The sequence below is a fragment of the Dermacentor silvarum genome, chromosome 10, assembly GCF_013339745.2.
Source record: "Dermacentor silvarum isolate Dsil-2018 chromosome 10, BIME_Dsil_1.4, whole genome shotgun sequence".
In the NCBI taxonomy this organism is placed as follows: Eukaryota; Metazoa; Arthropoda; class Arachnida; order Ixodida; family Ixodidae; genus Dermacentor; species Dermacentor silvarum.
Genome location: NC_051163.1, coordinates 83,007,965 through 83,031,382, shown reverse-complemented (window position 1 = coordinate 83,031,382; position 23,418 = coordinate 83,007,965). Strand labels below are relative to the sequence as shown.

The following is a 23,418-nucleotide window of genomic DNA, read 5'->3' as shown; positions in this document are numbered from 1 at the left end:
ATGAACGTGTGGTGTTTCAGGAGCAAGGGCCAGGTATGGCCAAAGAGCGCCATGACATAAAATAATAAATATCCATTATTACCTATAACAACAATATTGGATCACAAATCGGGGCATCGAGAAACTGAGTATACCTCATATCACCTAATATCTGAAAATAAAATTAACACTGAGGCTTTCTCTTCCATTGTGGATATTTAACTAACCTAGCACTGATTCCTTTGGTAGACAATAAAAGAGGTATGGTTCGACAATTCTTGACACTAAATACTATGTTCGACAATACATATTAGGTTGACAATATCGGGTTCGACAGTTCTTGTCTTCAAAACAAATCGCAGTACTTCCGCGCCCACCCTATTCGCCTGACCTTGCCCCTTGTGACTTTTTCTTGTTCCCACAGTTAAAGTTGAGGCGGATTCACACTGTTGAACAGATCCAGTCGGCATCGCAGGCGGGCCTCAACACACTGTCGCCTAGAGAGTTCCACGAATGCATGGAATCATGGCAGAAACGCTGGGATCGGCGTATACATGCTCAAGGGGACTTTCTGGTAGCACTCATGTTTCCGTGTGTTGGAGTAGTATCGTCTACAGCGGCTTTAATGCGGGACTGCATATAAGCACTGCTGTTTGAAGACTATTCGATGACGACTTCAACCACTGGGTATGCGCCATTCGATCTGTGCAGGTCTTCAATGAACGTCTTTCATGCCAACTTGAGTTACTGAGTGTGTGCCAGTAAGTGAGCGCCGCTATCGAATGATCGTCTTTGACGCAAACTTTGGTAACTAGGTATGTGCCAATGCGTATGTGTCTGCCGAAAATACCGAAAAAGATCCGTAATATTTACCCGACGCTCAGCGGAATCAAACCCACGTTACAAGGTTTCATCAAGGTAAGCAAACCGATGCATTCGCAGGCTGCACCACAAGTTCACTGGGTACCGCTTTTCAGTAACACCTCTCACGCCAACGCTTTAGTGCGATGCACCATGAATGCACTGGGTAAGTGTCTCTTCAATGAACGCCTGTTTTACTGAGTATGTGCCACTGAGAGTACGCCAAGCGAGATAACATTTCTCAGCGTTAGGTGGCACCGGCGCACTACGCTACTCGTCTCGGAGATTACTCACGGACTTCTCCCCAGCGTCACAAGATGGTGCATCGTGTCCATAAAGAAGCGTTAAAGAGGAGCCTGGTTGTCGCATGGCGTGTTTCTCAGCGTTTCTGCTCATTGGCGTACCATGCATTTTGGAGATCACGCACAGGCTTTGTGCTGGCGTCACTAGATGGCGCCGAGTGTTCTTAAGGAAGCGCGGAGGAGCCCCCTGCAGCGCAGGTCTGATACATAACTCGTTTGGACGATGGCAATACCTTGTGTCACTATATCGATTAAATGCTAACGCATTACCGTTGCTGTCATCATGAGATGGGTTCTGTAGCATTTTTTTCTTTAAGGGTTACTAAAGAGTCTGGTGGCAAACATCGCCGGGCTTCCTTGACCACATGGTCTCCATGGCTATTCTGTAAGCTAAAAGGCCAACCAATCACACAGAAAAAGGCACGCGTCACCACCGCTGTTTTCCCAGCCTCTCCACCAGATGGCTCTAGTCTCCCCGCATCCACGGCAGCGTCGGTCTGGCCGGGTAACAGCAAAACTTCATTTGGGCCTAATTGGGACATAATTCTGAACCGAAATATTCAGCGCAAACACCTAAGACGGACAACAAAGGGAAGATATGACGCACACTGACACTGCCCCATGGTGAGCATATTGGGCACTCAGGTTTCCGTGTGTTGGAGTAGTAACGCCTACAGCGGCCCTTAGGAAATCGTTAATGTACTACTGTTTTTGCCACAGGACCGTTCATATCGAACAGTCAGCAAACTGAAGCGACGAAAGCGTCGCACCTGTATGGCTGGGCAGTACACGTGCGACGAAAGCGTCGCACGTGTACTGCCCAGCCTACCACTTTGCACCTACGGGAATAAACTGCTGCGTCTTTCCTCTACTGACCAAGTTCTAGCATATACGCAACCATCGTTGGCGCTGCCTTTCACCTGGAAGCAGTGCAACGGTCCCTGGGAAGTGGTTAATCTACTGCTGCTTTTATAAGACCATACATATGGAACAGTCAGCTACCCGAAGTGAGGAAACGGTATCAATTCTGAACGTACACTGCCCAGCTGACAACTTTGCCGCGACAGTGATCGGTCTGCAGCGTCTGCCATGTACAGACCAAATTACAGCATATATGCATGTATCGCTGGCGCTATCTCTCACTGGGCAGCAGGATGGCGGTCGCCAGCAAGTCGCTAATTTATTCCCGATCTCGCCGTGGGACAGTAAATGCAAAACAATCAGTCAGCTTAAACGAAAAACCTTTGCACGTCCACTGCGCAGCTGACAACTTTGTCGCGGCAGTGATAGGTCTGCTGTGTCTGCCATCTACCGACCAAATTATGCAGCATATAAGCAAGACTTGGAGGACGCTTAAGCTTCGCCTTTAAGAGTAGAACGCGATAGCGTTATCGGGACCCGTTCGCATCGCATCGTTCGCATGCGGCAAGTACGCTTCGTTCACTGCAACAGTGAACGTGGGAAAGCCAGCTTACAAAGACCAAGCTTACACCGATTCCCTTAAAGTTGGCTTCACTTTTAAACTGAAATGCATTGCTGGAAATACTTTTTCAGGGGCAATAAAGGTGGTCTTATATTCAAATGTGAAGGCCCTAGCAGCTTTTTTTATTTTATTATTTGGTGGCTATTGCGCCCACGCGCGCAGGTCTGATAGAAATGCTGGAAAAAGGGTTTGTATTCGAGTCCTTGTTGCAGAATTAGGTTTTCTCGTACATTCAAATTACAATCCGACGCCTATTGGTAAACAATCCGACGGCGAAACCGACGCCGAATGCTAAAGTCGTACTTTACGTGAGTTCTTCAAAGGTGTTGTGGACGCCGAGTTTGAGGAGTTTGTAAGAGTTCATTTCGTTTTTACCACTTTACTATCTTAGCTTGCTAGTAATTTCTTATGACGATGTAAACCATAGCTAAGGCTGTATAATCGGAAACATTTGAACTTGATTTTTTTAACTGCTCTTATGTTATTTCTCTTGATTTGCTGTAACCCACTCCCACTTTATTACCCTCAGGGCATTTGGCCCTGAGGGTAATAAATAAATAACTAAATAAATAAATAAATAAATAAATACAATAGAATATAAGCATCATTGGCGCCGTCTCACCTGGCAGTAGCGATTACGGTCTCGAGCAAGTCGCTAATCTACTCCTGTTGGCTTCTGTTGACACAAGGTCATTTTTCGTCCCTCATGTGTGTCCTGTTCTATGTGTACACTTCTGCCCCACCGAGAGTTGCACTCAATGCCAACCAATACTGAGTTTGCAAAAGAAATTCACAATTTACGCGCTGGGGTTGCTGCGATGCGCGATAGCTTTAGCATGTTCAGTGAACTTTTTGAGACTTAAGATGCAGAACACCGACCTTGCTGTTGAAGACAGCTTTAAAAGATGAAAAGGAGCATTTTACACGGAGGTTGTCTGAAGAGCAACAGTACTCCCGACTAAATTCGCAGAAATAGAAGGTGGCTGCAAATAAAGGTGAAAGCTGTCTTATTGAGGTTAACGGTGACACTATCGAACGCGAGATCGCAACTGAGGATGCCGGTATTGCGCATGGTGCACCAACCAAAAAAGTGCTACACGATGTGCAATACCGATGCGCTTCGGCTTCCGAGAAAAAAGGTCGCATTCGTTAAAAAAAATCGCAGCATATCCACGGGGTGAATGATGATGAGTGGGCGAAGCTCCGGAGGGAATCATCGGATCTCCCGCTTAAGGGGACGCTAGCACAAACGCGTTAGAGACGTGCAGTACTCTCTAGTAAGGGGGAGCGGCCACAGCGTCTTACGCAGCCATTTACACATGCCGAAACGTGCACCGCGTTTGCCGACGCCATACATATGGCGTCGGCAAACGCGGGAGAGTATACCCCCGTATTCACGGGAGAGTATACGGGAGAGTATACCCCCGTATTCATAAACGCTCCTCGACTTGAACTTGACTTGCCACCGCCTTGGGCAGCGCGTTCGAAACGTGTTGAAGGTAAGGCGGAGAGGCCACAGCGTCTTACACCAGCTTCTTACACGGGCCGTAACGCGCTAGCACAAATGCGTTAGAAACGCGCTAGAAACGCGGCCTTTCGTTAATGTTGGGTATTTATTGCCATCGTGGTGCTTGCGTCTATGTGTGCTTCGTGGCGTAGTGGGCTAACGCCGCGCGCTCGGAAGCGAGAGGTCCCTGGTTCGATTCCGCGCTACGGACACAACTTCGGTTACACACTACTACTACGACGAGGGACGAACGGGTGCCGTTTTAAGGAGCTTCGCCCCTAAAAGGCACCCTAGACTAGCTTGACCACTGCGGCTTTTGGGTTTCAAAGAAACCATCCGAGACCCTTTTACGTAAACAACCATTGCACGCTAGAGAGGAAACGACTGTTTGCGCAAGATAATGAATGGAAAAAAAAGCAAGAAACATGCTTGGAGAGACCACTGCGCAATCAAGGCAAGAAAGACAGACCGGTGACAGCCGCTTCTACCATGTTTCTTGAGTGGATGACGTTTTCACTTAGCTTACTAGCGCTGTTTGTAGCTGCGTGTCTTCCCTTGTGCAAGAATTCGCTGTAAAATCTAACCCCTGTATGCATTCTCCGCATGCATACCAAGGGGCGAGGGGAGGGGGGGGGGGTACCCTGGGCGCCTTACGTCCGTCTCACGGAGCGTGGACAGGAATGGAGAGCGGTAAAGAGCGTGGCGACGGCGCTGCAGCTATGGAAGCTTGGTGGTGGTAGAAACTTTTATTGCCATTGATGGTGGGGGCGAAGCCCTTACATGGCACATGGGTGCTCCGTTACTGTGAGTAGGCACGCTTACAAAGCGAAGAAGAGCCCTTGGAGTGCAATCCTTCTCACAGCACTGGAGATGATCCGGCACTGGTCTTGACGGGAAGTGCAACTCAAAAGAGTCTCCCAGTAAGACTCCGCCACGGTCTGTGATGGGGGATGAGGGAAGATGGGGCATGTGAGGAGGGTGTGTAGGAAGTCTCCTGGTTTACCGCAAAGTTTGCATGAGGAGGAGAATTGGTCTGGGTATTGTGCATGTAGCAGTATGGGCTTATGGGCTTATGGGATGAGTTTGTAGTCATCGCCAGTGTGCGGCCTGCGCTAAGGTGAGGGATTGCGCTGGGGTGTGCATTCCCTTCATTCGTCCCGGTAGTACGAAAGGACACTGAAAGAAAGCAGGCGCTCCCCGGCCCGTAGGGGGCGTCGACTCCTCCTGCCCGGAATGTGACACCTCGAGCTAAGGAATGAGCCTCCCGATTGCCAGGCCGGCCGGCATGTGCTGGCGTCTAGATGAGGGTTATGGGGCGCCGGGGCTGCTAGAAGCGTAGTAAGCGAGCAGCGGTGCGGGATATGTACCCGTTGGCATAGTTGAGAATGGCAGATTTGGAGTCAGTGATAATTTTGGTGGCAGATGTAGAGACGAGAGCAAGCGTGATGGCTGCCTCTTCTGCCTCTGTGGTGGAATTGATGATTGAGCTAGAGATTAGAAGCTTTGCATGATTGTCGGCTACCGCCAGGGCCATACGGGAGCCGGACGTATATCCCGTTGCGTCCACGTAGACCACATCATGGTTCTCGCTAAACTGTTTGCGGAGGGCCCCATCCCTTGCTATTCTGCAGTTCCCATCTCGCTTAGGGTGTATGTTCGTGGGGATGGGGGGTAAGTTGAGGTTAGAGCGGAAGATAGAAGAAAGGGGGACCCTCTCGCTAGGGTGTGCAATTGTGGTTAGGCTTAATTGGGATAATAGAGAGATTCAGCGCCTGAGTTAGATAAACGATATATTTGTGCCGTAAAGGTAGCTTCTGTGAGTTCTTCAAAGGTGTTAGGATGGAGTGCGTCTTTACCATGCGTCGGGCTGCTAGTATGGTGCACTGCGTATTTCTTCTGACCAAGCCTTGGTAGAGTTGCATTGCGGTCTCGTTATCATGGGCATTTTTGATAACTCCTCTGGTAGCCCCCGGTGGGGGTGTCACGTAAGCCGCGCAAGGGTAGGTTTGGTCTCAAATGGCGACGAAGGTTAGCGTCTTGAGAATCTCGGATGTTGAGAAGTGTGTTGTTGCCATGGTGAAAATATTGTTTGTCGGGTGGGTGTGCACGCAAAATTCGTCCGGTAGAGTTATTCGGAGCTGCGTCTTCACTGCCTTCCTCAGTCGAGGTGTTGGGACATCTAGAAGTCGTAGTTCACTCACGGGCGAACGACCACTCCAATAGCGTTGGGTGGGAGCGGTGGCAGCTGCTTGCTATGCTGTACTGTAAGGCGCGTCTCCTTGGTCACAGGTGGTAGGAAGGCCAGCGTCTTGCAGCTGCCGCTTGCGGCTGCTGCGTCGAGCGCCGCGTTCCTGGTGTTCGGGTTAGCTGCCTCGGAGGTAGCGTTGCCGGAGTCATGAGGTGATTTCGGTGAACTGGCAGGTCGAGAGGCGTAGGCTTTATACAGCACTCGTGTACAATCGTCTGACTGGAACTGTTGTGCGGTTATGGTGTGGCCTTCAACCGCTACTTCCATCATATCGGCTGGCGTCGCGGATGGTATCGGTGGAGAGAGTCTCACCCGGACCCATTCCATTGGGTCCGGTTGAGACTTAAGTGGGCAGCTGAGCGTCTTAGTCTGATAATCGTTCTCAGCACAAAAAAGGTCGAATTTCGCCTGAAATGGGTGGTTTCCCAGTCTTCCTGAGGCACTTATGTCGCTTTTCGAGCAGATTAGTGGCCGTAGGAGAGATTGGGTAGGAGCAGCACGTACCGTTTGCCAGAACCTACGTTGCAGGCATCCGCTCGCGTTGGCCCCTTCGCGGTGTCTCCGAAATGAAGACGTAGTCTGCTCGTGGCAATGCCTGCATTGTCTGTGGTTATAACGTCTCGCGCGTCGGAGGTGCCGGCGTGGCTGCAGCAGCGGTTGCGGCAGATGCATGGGAGCAACGTGGGAGGCGCTGTGACAGCGGCGGCGCTTGTGTCGGCGTAGGGTGGTACGGTATGAAAAATGATTTAAGGATGTATGCAGCCCATGTATGCAGCCTAAAGAGCTTCGCTGGTAATACATTCCTATGGGACTTGTGGCCCTACGATTTTTTTTCTTGTCTGGAGCCTAAAACTGTCAGTCCCTCTTCCCCTTTACCCTTTTTCTTCACTTAGTACCACATCCAAAGCCAGCCATTCCATTGAGTCAGTTTTGGTGAGTCATGCTCATGATTATGACTTCTACCATCATCCTGTCCAAATTATCACTGATACATTTGAACTTTTTGCAGCTTAAGTAAACATTACTACAGCCTCATTGCATTTCTTTTTGTGATTGACAACTTGCAAAGCACTGCTATTGCGCTACGCCACAAGGAGACGGATCTGTTATATGTATTAGGTCGTGATTGCCATACCAACGTCGCAATAACCTTCATTTTTCTAACCTGCTATGTAATGCTATGTTAGAATTTGATCAGTGTGATTTGTATTAATCTCCGGAACACAATATTAGCTTGCATTTATCATTCTGTCTACAGCTCTGTCTACAGCATGAAAAGTTCTTGCCCTTTTAAGAACTAAAACAAGTTATTATCTGCGGAGAAATTACAGTATATATTATCGAGTCGACCCTATTAATCGGTCCTATTCTGGTATTTACGGGTGTCTTATTTACTACTACTCTATACGTTCCCGACTTTAGGCACAGTAATTTGGAAATGTACATTAGGGACCGAAAAGGTTTATTTTTATGATAGCGTCAACTGACTGGACCGCCGTACTACTTGAATCCTGCGCGCAAAAGGCTTATCAGTTATTTTTTGGCCACAGTTGCGCACTGCATTAACATTCTATTTCTGAAAATATGAAAATGCTCCGCAGCTCTGTCCAATGTAATCTTGGCGATCGCTTGGAGATACTCAGATTGTTTTTTGAGTTCTGCCTACTCGCCTCCACCATCGTACAGTGCCACCATCACTCAGGACAAGGAATGGAGGTTACTGATTTATACAGGGTTTCCCTTTCGATCAGCTTTCTGTTACTCGATAGGTGCTACTCAAGTTTTTCCGAGCGTGCAAGGTGCCCGCGAATACACGGCTGCATTTATAACTCGTTTTAGTTCCCCTACAAAATCGTGGCTCCCAAGGGGCTGCTTCGACATACTGCAAAAAAATGGCTCCATTAATAGCGTAAGAATGTGAAACATGCAACCGTAAACCTAAAGAATATTAAGAAATATTCCCACAAACTTGCACACGCACTTAATTGTGCCAAACTAGATTACTTGCACAGCAAGATTTTGAATAATGGCAATAACAAGAGGAACAAGTGGCAGGTTCTCAATATTTAATAAACTTCACGCGCAAACATGCACCCATCCAATTGATACCATGAGTGCATTCAGTAAATATTTCTGTAGCACTTGGGATCTCCAGCAGATCCTACATTACCGACATTTCCTCACCATCATGATTCTACCTAGTTGCGATCAACAAGCGCAGATGCAAGTTTTATATATAGGTATATCGTTACTTGGGGCTAGTGGACATAACCTATATGCTGTTAACCAATCTCGTATCATGTTAGCTTCTAATGAACAAATTTCCAAGTTTTCTGAAGTTTGGCAGAATAACTCTGTCTTTGTGAAAGGGCTATTGAAATACTTGGAATAAGCGTGGAATTTTCTACCCAGCAAAATTTTATTTACTATCTTCTTAGGAGTAAATGCTTTCGGTCAGGTTATTCCACCGAACTTGCGCTTATAACCTTAACAGCTAAAATCAATAAGGCAATCGACAAATGCTTGCTGATTGGAAGTGTATTCATAAATATTTAACAAAGGCTTTTGACATAATTACTCGCCAAATTCTAAAACTCTAGCGATCTAACCAATCGTACTCAAGTAACCATCGCCTCAGAACATAAATCAAGGCGTTCCTGAGGACTGGAGCCTCGGCTCACTGCTCTTTCTAATCATTGCCAACTGAGCCTCGTATGCCAGTTACATGGCTATTTTTATGGTAATAATGTCGACGAGCTACAGCGAAAATCTAAAGCTGGTGTACATAGTGTAACTTCCTAGTTCCTAGTTGTGATCGTATAGCGCGGTACGTGTGATATTGTTTTCATATGTACTGTACTGTTAATTCGTGTGGATTGTGTGAAGGTTTTATATTTATTGTATTGTTAATTGGTACTGCGTGTTCATTAGACAACAATTATTCTTGGCCATTTGTTACTAAACAGCTTTTTCGCACTCTTCGTAGCGAGCCCCCTGAGAGTTCCTACTAACAATATTGTATGTAAAACTGACATCATCGATGAATAAACTTGAAATATGTGGTCTCGGGCTCACTTGCTATGTAGTGCCGTCAGTTGCCCTTGTTACATTGGTCTTAGTCTCTTTAAGCGCTATTTAGGTGCCTAGCATGCCAGACAATTTAGCCTGAACAACTTATAGCGCTCCTAATAACGGAGGCATGTTATAGAATTACTGCCGCCGTGGCCGCTTTTTGATGGGCGCGGAATGCACAAGGTGCCCCATACTGTGCATTGGGTGCACGTTAAAGAACCCCAGGTAATCGAACTATTTAAGCATGAGTACAGGTCTACGCCAATTCTCACAATATACAGGGTGTTTCACTTAACTTTGGCCAAACATGAAAATGCTCCGCAGCTCTGTCCAATGTAATCTTGGCGATCGCTTGGAGATACTCAGATTGTTTTTTGAGTTCTGCCTACTCGCCTCCACCATCGTACAGTGCCACCATCACTCAGGACAAGGAATGGAGGTTACTGATTTATACAGGGTTTCCCTTTCGATCAGCTTTCTGTTACTCGATAGGTGCTACTCCAGTTTTTCCGAGCGTGCAAGGTGCCCGCGAATACCAGCAAAGTGCCTCGAGCGGAAAGTCGCGCTCATGTAGCAAGTACTGAGCAACAGAAAGCTGTATCTGAAGTTTTTCATGTTGCTCTGCAATTTTCTCATTGACACGTTTCATTTAATTCTAATGTTTGAAACGTTCAATTATTTTGGACTAATTCTGTAATTATACGGAATGCAAGAAACAATATCTCCAAGCGACGGCAAACAGCATTACCTGTTTGCCGTCACAGTAACCTGCATTCCACAGAAATGGGTCACGAACTCGGCACTCCTTCCAATTGATGAAAGCCATATATTCCGCAAGACAGTTCCACGATATACGTTGTAACCAACAAAAAATGACCTGCCTTTTCTTATATGTCATAAGGCGATCACGCCAGGGCAGCGAGCACTGTCGACAGACTGCGAATAACGCCACATCCACTCTTACTCGTAAGACGTTGTACTTACTAGGACATCGGTTCGATTCCACGGAAACGCGTAGCAGCTTGGATTGACGACTATAATCTTCAGCCTGGAAGTAAAAGGTTGTACCAATAAATATATTTAGGCCCTACCACACAAAAGAAGCGCAAATACTTGTATGACTCCATTTTCCTTCGCACGCTACACATGCAGGCGCTTGGGTGTTCTGCGACATGCAAAAGCTAAGCTAGAGGACGACCTAGAGCACTGCACGGCCTCTTTTCACGGCCCGGGCCCGGCTCTAGCTCAAAAGTGGCATGCATTGCCTCGAATGATCCCGGCCCCCCGATTTCAGGCGCGGCCTGCACCGGCCCAGCCCAGTTCTGTTCCACCCACTAGAGCTTGAGCCGATATGAAGCTAGGTCAAGTTCTCGGTTTTTGTAAAGACGCTATATAGCCTTCTTGTTTCTGGGGTTTTACGTGCCAAAATCAGTTCGGATTATCAGGCACGCCATGGTGGAGGGCTCCGGATTAATTTCATGGGATCAACGTGCGCTGGGCGGTCTTCAAGTTGCACCAAGGCGGTTTTTTGCCGTTTTTGCCCGCTGTCTGGCTACTGTACACGTGAGAGAAACCGAGAACGCACACATTATTCGAATACTCGGTATGAAAACACGAACACACAATGGGATAGAGTAAAATAGAGAGAGATTAACCTGGCAACTCCCTCCGAGAGTTGCACAATTTCTACTTATTCTATGGAGGAGGTTAGAGAAAAGTACATTCGTTGGGTCACCGTGCTGTTGTTTTAAAGAGTGATACGAACGACTGTACACTTCTTTAGTTGTGCGGCAACGAACAGGTTGCGCAAGGTTACTTGTGCCAAAATTTTTAAATATGCGAGCGGGATTGCTGGACAGAACAGATTTAATTTTGTTTGCCGTCGCTAAACAAGGCAGACATTTTCTTTTATATTTCGTCTGCATAGATATGCAGACGAATGAATTGTGGAGCCCTTAAATACAATAAGAGCAAAATCGTAAATCTGCTATAAAAAAAATTCCCATTCATATTTCTGTTGCTCTATAACGTGCCACATAAAAATGTTTTTGCACGCGTCATAGAATGCTCGCCAAACACGAAAATATGTCGCGCTACCAGTGACGCGGCGCATTTTTTCTGCCTCTACATACCATTTCTTTTTATCTTTATTCGGCTTTACTATAATAGTATCCGTTTCAGTCGACAGTATCGGCATCCTTATGTCGCAGTATGAGCAAATTCGGACTTTCAGTACAGTTCATATACAACGTAGGCAACGTAGTTTTTCCCCCTCAGATTGTGATATCTGATTGCTGACGTGAACTCGCAGGGAAATCCACCTAGCACTAGAAAACATACAAGGCAGCGAAAATGAGCATTGAGTCACTTTTAATGCTGCGCTGGAGATAAAAATTTTCTGCAGTCTGAATTTTTTTTTCCACATCTCCCTCACCAATGTTAAAAAATGTTACGGTATCCGCGTAGGCTTAAAGTATTTCACTTACAACAATGGACATTTGTAACTTCTTTCTTTCTGGAGTTTTACGTGCGAAAACCAGTTCTGATAATGAGGGACGCCGTAGTGGAGGACTCCGGAATAATTTTGGCTACCTGGGGTTCTTCAACGTGCACTACAACGCAAGCACACCGGCGTTTTTGCATTTCGCCTCCATCGAAATGTGGCCGCCGCGGCCGGGATTCGATCCCGCGATCTCGTGCTGAGCAGCGCAACGCCTTTGCTGACTGAGCTACCCCGGCGGGTGACATTTCAAAGTTTAAATTTAATTATCTGTACTAATTATTTACCTAATTAAAAATGCTGGCAGATCCCACGCCCTGTGGGAATTGATGTTATGCGAAGCAGTTGAGGGGAGTCCTTTTCGCGGCTCCTAAGAGACCTTAAGGCAAAAGCCTTAGTCATGCTCATGACTACGACTTCGACCATCAACCTTTAGCCTTTTCCTTCACTTAGTACCACATCCAAAGCCATTCCATTGAGTAAGTTTTGCTGAGTCATGCTCACGATTATGACTTCTACCATCATCCTTTAGTGTTTCCTTCACTTAGTGCCCACGTCCAAACCATGGTGTTAATCTCTTTTTCGCTCAGTCATTGTCATTTTTGCTGGGTTATTCTCATGATTATGACTGACCATCAATCTTTAGCCTTCTCCTTCACTTAATACCACATCCGAACTCATTCCATTGGTTTTTGAGTAATCTTTTTTTGACGAGTCACTCATTTTTGCTGAGTCATGGTCATGACTAACGCTTCTACCGCCATACTTTAGTGTTTCCTTTACTTAGTGCCCACGTAGCCAAGCCGTTGCTGTGCGGGTGGTAAGTCATCGTTAATTTGTTTAGTCGCGCAGGAGCGAAGCAGGTCACCATAACTCTGGAGAGAAAGCAGCGGCCATGGTCGGTGAGCGGTTTACAAGGGGCCCCATGATGCAAGATCACATGTAGCAGGAAATTAGCGACCTCCGTGGCACAACTGGTAGGGAGAGCGCGTGTAATTGCGTATCGGGTGGTTTGGTCCTTAGCCATTTGTTTCCAGAAGTAGAGTTGTTTCCAGAAGCAATCCATTTGTTTCCAGAAGTAGAAACAAAGAACCGAGGAGGCCAAGTTTAACTCGGAAGAAGGGGTCAGATGGGACGTCAAGGGGATGAAGGAGGCCAGCAGAAGGCGTAGATGGTTTCTTTCGGCGTTGGCAGGGTTCCCAAGCAGCGACGTAGCGACGAACGGAGCGGTAAATACCGGGCCAAAAGAAGCGAAGCCGAACGCGATCGTAGGTCCGGGAAACTCCCAAGCTGACCAGCGGTTGGGGCGTCATGTAGACCGTGTATCATTGCGCGCAAAATGACATAGACAAAAGAAGGAACACGAATAATACACACAAAGCGCTTCGTGTGTGTTATTCGTGTTCCGTCTTTTGTCCATGTCATTTCGCGCGCAATGATACACGGTCTTATGGAAAACCAACAAGCCCAAGTGAAAACCCTATTGCGTCATGTAGCTTGGCGGGAACGCTCAAGCACAGATGCGTAGGAACGACAAGCAACAGTTCGCGTCCGTCCGGGTGGATGTTGTAGGGATATAATGTGCCATCTTTAAGCACGAAGAGGTGAAGGGACGGATTGCACGATGGGGAATGCGGCTTCTGAATAAGCTCACTTTATATGGCATCACGGCACTATCATCACGGATGTGGCTTAAAGCGGAGAGCGAGAGTACACATGTAGGCGCGTCAAAAAAATTATGGGATTTTACGAGCCAAAACCACTCTGATTATGGGGCAGGCTGTAGTGGAGGACTCCGGAATAATTTGTACCACCCGGTGTTCTTTAACGTGCACCTAAATCTAAGTACACGGGTGTTTTCGCATTTTGCCCCCATCGAAATGCGGTCGCGTTGGCCGGGATTTGATCCCACGACCTCGTGCTCAGCAACCCAACACTATAGCACGTAGGCGCGTCATCGGAGGCTTCAGGCGGATCCACGGGATTGCGTCCTGGTGCAATCTGAGATTTGTAAGAAACATAGTAAGTGTAATCGTGGAGCCGGAGTTCCCAACGACCAAGACGCCCAGTGGGATGCTAAAGGGATGAACGCCAGCAAAGTGTGTGGTGATCGGTAGTGACGGTGAAATGCTGGCCACCTAAGTAAGGGCGGAATTGGCCCACCGCCCAAATGAGAGCAGACACTCCCGTTCCGTAATAGAGTAGTTCTGTTCGGCAAGGGAAAGGAGAAGGCCGACATAGGCGATAACGCAGGCATGCCCAATCTGATGCTTGACAAAAACAGCGCCGATTCCAGAGCCGCTGGCATCGGGGCGGAGTTTTGTTGGAGCGCAGGTGTCGAAATGAGCCACGACAGGTGGTGCAGTGAGTGACATGATGAGGGTAGTGAAGCCGGTAGCCTGCGCAGCACCCTAAAAACCTAGACGCCCTTCTTCAGTAAGTTTGTGAGAGGGCGTGCGATTTCCTCGAAAAGCCTTCACAAAACGATGGAATAAGGAGCACAGTCGCAGAAACCTATGAACTTCCTTTGTGCAAGTCGGAACGGGAAACTGCTGCGCAGCTCAAACTTTGTAGGGTCGGGACGAACATCGGCTTTGTCGACGAGATGACCGACATTGATAAGTTGCTGACGTCCGAAGTAGCACTTCGATGAATTAAGTTGCAGGCCGGCTTTGCGAAAGGCAAATGATGGAAGAAAGTCGGTCGAGATGCGTTTCAAATGTCGGTGAAAAAACAAAACTCACTACAGCGTTGTGACATCGAGTTCCCGCGGTCATTCAATGAGATGCGTTCATGTTTGCTTGTGTGCGCTTGACATCATGCTTGTCAATTTAGTTCGTATGCCTATGTTCATACAAGTTTATACGCCCAATATAAATACTATCCTATAGCTGTCAACTAATTCGCAATCGATGCTGCCCCTTTCGTGCGAAACTGCGACTTTTTATTCTATACACTCGTTTTACACACTTGCGACATGGCGTCACGTCCTCCTCACTGGCGCTGTTGGAGCAGGGAGAGAGCGTGCGCGGGTAAGGACCGCGTGGCTACAATGCTTTCGTATTCCCACACGTAAGTGACAGCCGATTTTTTTTTTTTTTGCTCTACACTCATTTCACACACACGTCACATGGCGCCACCTGCTCCCCATTTGCCGCGCCGTCCCTGGCCAATGACGCACGCTCTAGGCCACACATTTAAGGCTCATTCACACCGGCGACTTGAAGTGGGCGCGCGACCATTTGAGACTCGCGAACAAAAAGCGACCGAAGGCGACGGATGTTCACACCGGCAAGCCCGGCTGAGGGTGACCTGCAAGTCGCAATCCCGGACATTCTCGTTCTTCAGCGAGAATTCTAGGGATCTACGCAGTGAGCGCGCACTTCGCTGGGGTACTGTGTAAATTGGTTTCGCGTTCCGGCAACAGCCATGGATTTTGATTCAAGCGATGGCTGGATTTTGATTCGAGCGAACAGGAAGTCGTCGTCCCTGTCCTGATGTGCTCCGCCGGGGTGTCAGCTGTGGCAGCGCGGAAGCCTCCGAAGAAAACGCGACGCTCGTGGGTGCGCCCGTGCCTCCGCTCGCTTGACCGGCCACGCAAGCCGCCTCCTGCCCGAACTTTGTGCGCATGACAACGAGTATTATCGAGAGCTAGTTCGCATTGCGTGTTATTCGGTGCATAAAATAAAAGCAAAGCTGTTCGCCCGCTGTTCACCTTAGGGTGGCGTGCTCATACAACTAGCGGCAGCTGGAGAAAGGGTTTGTGTTGTGCTTTCTTTTTCTGATGTTTAGCTTCCAGCAAATGCGACCGCGTACATTCGATACGTTGCTGCAACTGCTGCGTCCCAGAATCGCAAGACAAGACACCAATTACCGGCCTGTAGCCTGCATATTGTGACGCGGACATTGCATTTGGCGTGGACGACGACACACATTACTTTCGACGCGGCGCTGATTGGCTGAGCAGCTTTGTGACCACGGTCGCGCGACTGAAAAATCGAGCAGTGAGTGACTAGCCTAAAATGGTCGCTTTTCAAGAAAAGCGATCATTTGCGACCATTTGCGACTGGTCGCTTTGCGACCAACTTGGTCGCGCGACCACTGTCAGTCGCCGGTGTGAATGAGCCTGATGGCTGTGACGTGACCTGTGCCATGATCCACGCGCTAGGCATAACTTTAGTCTGAACCGTGTAGCCACCGTGGCGGTGAGGAACCGTGCTCGTTTCGCACCCCGCCGACGTCGGTTCTGCTTTGCTTTCAAGTAACGATTGCAACAAATGAGTAATTGTGGAAGTAATTCGCGCTAGTGATAAGATTCTTTTTGGCGATCCCATACCCAACATGCAGAAAGGCGGGTCTTGCGCTGGGCGATTGTTAGTCGTTGACAGACGAAATCTAATCCCGCAAACTTGGTTTGATTTTCATTAAAGCCAAAATGTACATGAAATGTAACTTCAATCCGCGAATCAGCACAACTTCCGACCAATCAGTCTCACGAAATGCTGGGCATAATGAAAAAAAAAATTCCGGTGTTTGACGTTCCAAAACCGCGTCGTTGTATACTGCTTATTGTTCGCCTACGTCAACGTAGTGCCATCTGCGGAACATGAAGTTCCTGGAGTTCCCGGAGCGGCTTATGGCAGCAATAACGACATCTGGTGAAATAGTTCTTTGTACGAGTACTGCAGTGATATAAATATAAACACGCGGAGTTTTTGAGCTGACCGTCTTTCTACGGCTATCAAATCGCCCAGCGCAAGGCGCGCCTTTCTGCATCGCATCGCAACTGTCTCGTCTCCAACGTTATTGCTCGTTTTATCTGTTGTGTATGGGATTGCCAAGTCTTTAGTTATCAGATTCCTTGCACGACGAGAATAGTTGTGTACAGTGTAGAAACTACGCCAGCACCAGTGATTCAGTGGCAAGGTTCAAAGGTTATACGATTTCTGTATAAATAGCTGACGCGTCTGCTCCACACAAATTCTCGACGATCTATGAGTGCGCTCAACGCTATCATTGTGATGAGTGTACTTGTTTCGCTTGGTGCAGATTTGCTAAATAAATAGCTAAATTAGTAATTCAGTTTTGACATTGCCGCTCACCTCGCCGTCACTACAACGTGACAATACTGTACTTCACTGCTGGCGCAGAGCGTTGGTAGCAACATCAACTTCAACGTGGAGTACTTATGTTATACGAGGATGACACTGAGCAAACACGTTGCAGTTGTCGCAACCGGCTTTGCCATTACCATCCGCTGCTTAGTAATCACAGTAATCCGCAAACGTTAAGAATTTTACGGACAAACTAAAGCTCTTAAATATAAATAAATGCGTATCGTCCAATAGTTGCTGCACACGCTCATGTTTGATTACACATGAGAACCCGATAACGTAAGGAGCACGAACATTGAGCTTCAAGTGCTTTACTTACGTTGAACGAAAGCATTCTGCGTGCCCGCCACTTCAAGACCTTTACACAACGTATTACACCGCAAATGTAAAGAAAATGTTAAGAAACATCCTGCCGTCTTTACGCACACGCGTCTGGTCATGCCTACGGAAGCAAGAATCTATTAATTGGGCGAGGCGTTATACATAAGCTTTCAATTGGGCAACATTAGGATAACATGCGTGCCCACCAGAAATTCAGTAGCGCACGAATGAGGAAATGGCAGAGATGACAAAGCTACGTTTTACGTACCCGAGATATTAGACAGTTTTAGAAAAGCGTTTGTCGCCTTACGTACGTTAAAAAACAGGGCGCCGTCTGGTGCCTCGTGCCAAACGTATCCAAGCCAAGACAGTCCATTAGCAACCATGCTGTTGTTGCTATGCGGACCAGTCTCAATAGGCCTACGGGCGCCGGAATCGTCGAACGATCTCCGAAATTGGACGCGCTATGCGCTCAAAACTAAAGGCACTGGATCTGCATTGGTCCTGAGAAGAGGCCATCATCTTTTCTTCGGGCATGCTATACCACAATAATTGATAATGCATGCACCTGCACTGTCCTGAACCCATACCATGCGGACAACTGCAGCACATCTCTTTGGGAACAATGCTGTGTTGGGTGGCATGAAGGAACGTAACGCACGCCCAGAACCTGCATCCTGGCGCTTTGACAGAGCGCTGATGAAGCCCTAACTTGAGCATCTCGATAAGAACTTACCCAGAAAAGAATGATAGTTGGAGCAGTGTGTCGTTAACCTTGGAGTCCGGGAGTAGGGCTATTACATAAATCTCCTTCAGTACTGTGGCTAGGTTCTGAAACGCATGTAACACCATTAACACTGAACATATTTATTCCTGGGGTACGTAATGAATAACATGATAACACAGCACCAAAATCATAATACACGAGCGCTTTCTGATTAATGCAGATGCGACTAAAGCAGTTTCCACTCCCCATATCTAGTAAACGATTCATGTATTTTTACAGCAATATTTATTTGCAGGCCAAAGGCCTTGATCTATTGCGCAACACTGCGCGTTATTTACAGCAAAGATCACATGATCCACCAAATTCTGCGAAATGCGGCAGCACGACTAGTGGCGATGGTAATCTTCCGGTTAAAAAAGAACAGGAAATTCTGTCGCAACTATAGAAAGTTCTGTCGTGACTACAGAAATTCCTGTCGTACGACAGAAGTTGCTGGCGTTACTGTAGTTGCGAGAGACATTTCTGACGTTACGACAGAAATTCTGACGGTGCAACCGAAGCAGTCTGTCGCGAGGACAGAGTTCCGAAGTCGCAACAAAAACTGTCTATTGCTACAATCATTCTGACATCGCAACGAGAATTCTCTGTCGCGACGACAGAGACTTCCTGCCGTGTCGGTAGAAATCTGCGACTTTCGATCACAACGACATAAGTTCTGGCGTCGCGATATAGAAGAGCTTTCTGTCGCGACGCTATAAAATTTTATGTTAGTTCCACCTCCGTAGTGTACACTGCACTTTCCTCTTACGCGGCATTCAAAGGTGCTTTCAAAGCACCGACACCGGTATTAAAGTCGACGTCGCGAATTGTCGTAATTGTGCCGTGACGACGAGGCACAAACAATTGCCCTACCGGGCTCGTCAAGATCGGCTGCTGATCGAAATCATCGCATCTGTGACAATGGCTGTGTCCATTTTGTTTTATTTTGTAAGATGTGACACACCGGCCTATGTACGTGTACATATTGTTACGCTGACGCATTAGTTAATTTCCCAGAAATATTCCATAAGCTTTTGCAAAGCGCAAAATGGGTTTTCGGTTGTTCCACAAAGCTGCGTGAAAAGCTGTCTCGCTCAGGTGTCAGTATTGTGGCATAAGTGCTACCGTGAGAAACCGGCACGCTGCCTAATGAGCACTTATCCACGAATGTTTATGTAGGTACTTTGCACTGAACGCACCAATTATATGCGCACTTAAAGTGCAAAGAGCGAGAGATAGCTGTTGAAATTAGCATTTACAATTATTACAGCACCCCCGGTTCCCGAAGTTGTCTATTTCTGAATTTATTAACTGATGTAGATATCGTAAAGCAAGATAAATGTTATAGCATTTCACGGAATACTTGTCGTAGTAACAACACGTTTGCTCTTATAGAGAGGCGCAAGTTCACGTGGCAGAATGACAATGCACCTTGATTATCAACGTACAAATGCAAACACCAACGTCGACAGACATTGTTATTGTTGACATGGTCAAAAAGTGTCGCAGTTTTACCCGAAAGGCGAAACATGAATTGCGATAGCAAATTAGTGGAGAGCTATACTGGCGGACAACATTCTGTGGCAATGAAGGGAAAGCTACGGAGGCAAAGCGCGCAGAAGCGAGAGCCGCTTCTGAAAAGAGTCCCTCATTTTAATCCCGGTTGGTTTAGGCTGTACTTCAAAACATAAACAGCATATTAACAACAGTTTAAAAAGATAGAACACACCACTGAGCGTAACGGTTTACTTATTTTGCGGCTTTTACCTTCCGCGTCTGGGGAAACGCGAAACCGTCGCACGTGAAAGCTGCGTCGATTCAGCGTCCGTTCCGAGCAACCAAAAGCACTGTCAAACGCTGCCGGACTACTTGGCGCGCTAACACATGTGCAGCATCCACGCGCCCGTAGCTTTCCCTTCATTGCCACAAAAAGTTGTGCGCGAGTATATACGTAGTAGGGATAGTTTTATCAGCTGTGTAAACTTGGACATGTATCAGCACCAGCAATGCAACGAGAACGCGTTGCCCGCGTTCGCACCGAACGTGTGCGGCGTTGGTGACTGTTGCCTGCCGGTGCCTCTGGCGGCGGCTCGGAGGTTTTCGACGAGATCAGAACGGGTCAAGTAGCATCGAGCAGCGTCGTATTAACCACCTTCTTGCCTCGCAACGTTTTTATATAAACACGCATTTGGGGCCGCAGCTAAACGTCGCCTCCCTCCCTCCCACTTCCTTTCGGGCGACGGATGAACTTGCCTTCGCGCTCCTCCGTGCGTTCGCTCCCCGTGAAAGCGTGCGTCCCTCACGCGCTTTCACTCGCACATACAGCGTAGGGCGCGCGGCGACAATTTCATCGCCGTTGGACGTTATACGGAACCTCACGGTTATGGCAGAAATCCGCTTGGAGTGTCCATATAATTGCTATCGCAATAAAATTGGAACACGTTTAAGCTTCGCCTTTTTAAGAGTGTAACGCGATAGCGCTACGGGAACCCGTTCGCATCGCATCGCATTTTCGTTCGCATCGTTAGGATCACCTAACAGAGGCTCTGGTTTTCTGATGGCCGCCTGTGATAGTGTCGTCGGTGTGTGCGCGTGTGCTCGCGTGTGTCTCGCAAGATTACTTCCGGCACTCGATGTTATACTCCGACAAACTGTAGAAGCTACGGGCGCCTCGACCAATGAGAAAGTTGAACACATCAAAATATATCTGTCCAGATTTTGTGGTCGGCTACCGGCGCCTTCACTGATGCCTGCAGCATCCCCAGGGCCCCCAGCGTGCGTCGTTGCGCAACACAGCACAGATACAACACCATTGAACTAAAACTTCAGCACGAAAGCATCTGCGTTCGCATGCCTTCTTGTTTTAGCTCCGCGGAGCGCAGTTGGTCAGACATAGCATAGGTAGCGGAGTGTGTCAAGGGGTGCTTCGCCTAGCGCGAGAGAGGCAACAAGCTCCACTCGCCCATTTGCGAGCAGCAGCAGAAACTCCAGACAGTCACAAAAACGTGCTCTTAGCAAGTAACGTGAAAGTATGCTCCGTCGAGATCTACGATGCCGGGTGGCAACCATCGGACACAAAAACGCGTAGAGCAATTGTAACCGCAGGCGAAATCATTTAAGCGTGGTGGTATGACAAAGAACAGTGCGTGTGCGTGCGCGTGCGTGTGTGGGCGTGTGTGTGGGTGTGCGTGTGCTTTTATGTGTGTGCGCGCGCAGTGGTGTACCTTTGTTTTCTTTAGGTACATATTTGCGTTGCTTTCAGAGTAGAGAATTCAGTCAGCGCTGGTGTGTGTATTGCTCTCTTTCTTTGTGTTTTTCGAATGCTTGTGTTCGAAATCATCATTGTGTTCTTCGAATGCTTGTGTTCGAAAATGGTGTTTAATTCTCTTACGTACATAGGTACCTCTAACCGAGTATAAATGGCGAGCGTTGCCTTGAAGAAATTTTAATGTGGCTGTTAAGTTACCAGAGCGACTGAAGTTCACAGCGCCATCCGGCGCTGTGAACGAATATGGCGAATATCAAATGAAGCACTAATCCTGCGTCCGCAATGAATAGCTTAACTGCGCTGACTGAATTGGAAACTTTACCTGTGCCTTGACATCTTTGCCTCTGTCGCGTGTTTAATATTCAACTTAACCGTGAAGCTAACACTTAGCTGAGTTAAATACCGTTGTGCGCCGACATCTGATTTTAGCACTTGAGTTGTACAAGAAACTAAGCGCTATAAGTGCTATTTCTCCACAGGTACAGATCGCTTCGCATAGCCTTTCTACGTCGTGCCGATTATTTTCATGCATCTAACTTTTCACCACAGTGTAACTACTGGTATGTACGCAAAATTCAAATTAACACTCAAAGTGGTTAGCATATTGTTGAACCCACCTTCATTTTTTGTAAAGTGTTCTTTGTCAGACGGACTTCAGTCAATCCATGGGAATGAGCTAGGTTCCACAAAGCGCTCTCATTCACTGCTTTCAAAAAGGTCGTGTCGGCTTCCTCGGGCATTTTCATTCCAGTAAGCAAGTTCTTTCCGAAATGTGTTTGCATCGGTTGCAGGGACGGCAGCTCTGTACGTAGGACAAAAGAATGGTTGCACAGCATGGTAAATGGGGGCAATATTGCGCGCAGTTGAGGCCACCTTTCTACGCGAAGACTCGCCGATATTGACGTCATTGACTGGATTCATGTATACTGTGATAAGTGTTCGCATATAGGCTTTTCATGCCTATTAAGGCCATATATTTATTTTTCTTGTTTGTTGAGAGCGTAAATGAGCAAAGCCAACTTAGTTGACGCACTGGCAAAGGATTGCTGTTGGGCTAGTTCATACGGAGTCATTTGGAACGCAGACAAAGCACGCCGGCGCGTGTTCTAACCAATTTTCTGCGACCATTCAACTTTGAGCACGACTGCCATTCACCCCCAAAATACCCTCCATAGCCATTTTTACCGTATGTATTTGTTTTATTGAGAATTAGCCCAAGGCTTCAAACTGATGCGCTGGTACGCGGTTGAAAAGCAGTCTCGCCGTCCGTGCAAACTTATGTGGTTTAGGGAACTCGAGCAGTAGCACTGTAGTGGCGTGGCACGAGTAATTAGACTTTTCGTACTGCTGACTACACCACGGGTAGTCAACGCGTGGCACACTTTAAATCAATATTCACAACAGACCTGTGCAAATGGCCATCTCTTATAATTATTGAAATGACATGGTAACTCCAGTATGATTTACTTCAGTGGTGTTGTCTATAGTTGGCTTAACCTAATAGCAACCACCTCTCCGCACAGCTTACCCACACAAATCTATCCTGGTAAAGCTAGCACAAATACTAAGTCACATCCAAAACCCAAAGTGGGAATTGTCACTGTAGCCTATAAAGCAAACTCATTCGCAGTCTTACCCTGAATGGCTCTGTCACAGCTGCTTGCACTTCGTGACGGCCGAGCTACAGACGACGTAACCATGAGAGGCACTGGCTAAAACAAACTCGCTGTAGTGCATTTGCTGTAACTTGCTGTAGTGCACGCTGTAGTGCAATTGTACATACGAACTACCGCTGTCGTGGGTGAATTGGTAGTGCTTTGCACAATAGTGCTACGGTATCATTTCATTATGAAAAAAAGTTTACTGGCAACGTGAAGGATAGATTCGGGGCTGCAGAGACAAGAAATTTGTTAGTTTAGCTTCCCCATTCTACGTTTTCAACACAAAACGTTCCTATTTGCTCCTCTCCTTGGTTTCATTGACACTTGGCTTCACTT

At 47.5% G+C, this 23,418-nt stretch overlaps 1 protein-coding gene across 1 annotated transcript in view; it reads right to left on the bottom strand.

Moving 5' to 3' along the window:
• Positions 1-6,329: 6,329 nt before the first annotated feature.
• The window catches only part of LOC125941051 (uncharacterized), a 28,805-nt gene continuing 11,716 nt past the window's right edge, over positions 6,330-23,418 (bottom strand). The window contains exons 4-6 of the mRNA XM_049657970.1: positions 22,039-22,223; positions 18,124-18,218; positions 6,330-6,546 (exon numbers count right to left, since the gene is read on the bottom strand). Of these exons, the coding sequence (XP_049513927.1) occupies positions 6,330-6,546; positions 18,124-18,218; positions 22,039-22,223 (497 nt within the window). The remainder of the gene's footprint in view (positions 6,547-18,123; positions 18,219-22,038; positions 22,224-23,418) is intronic.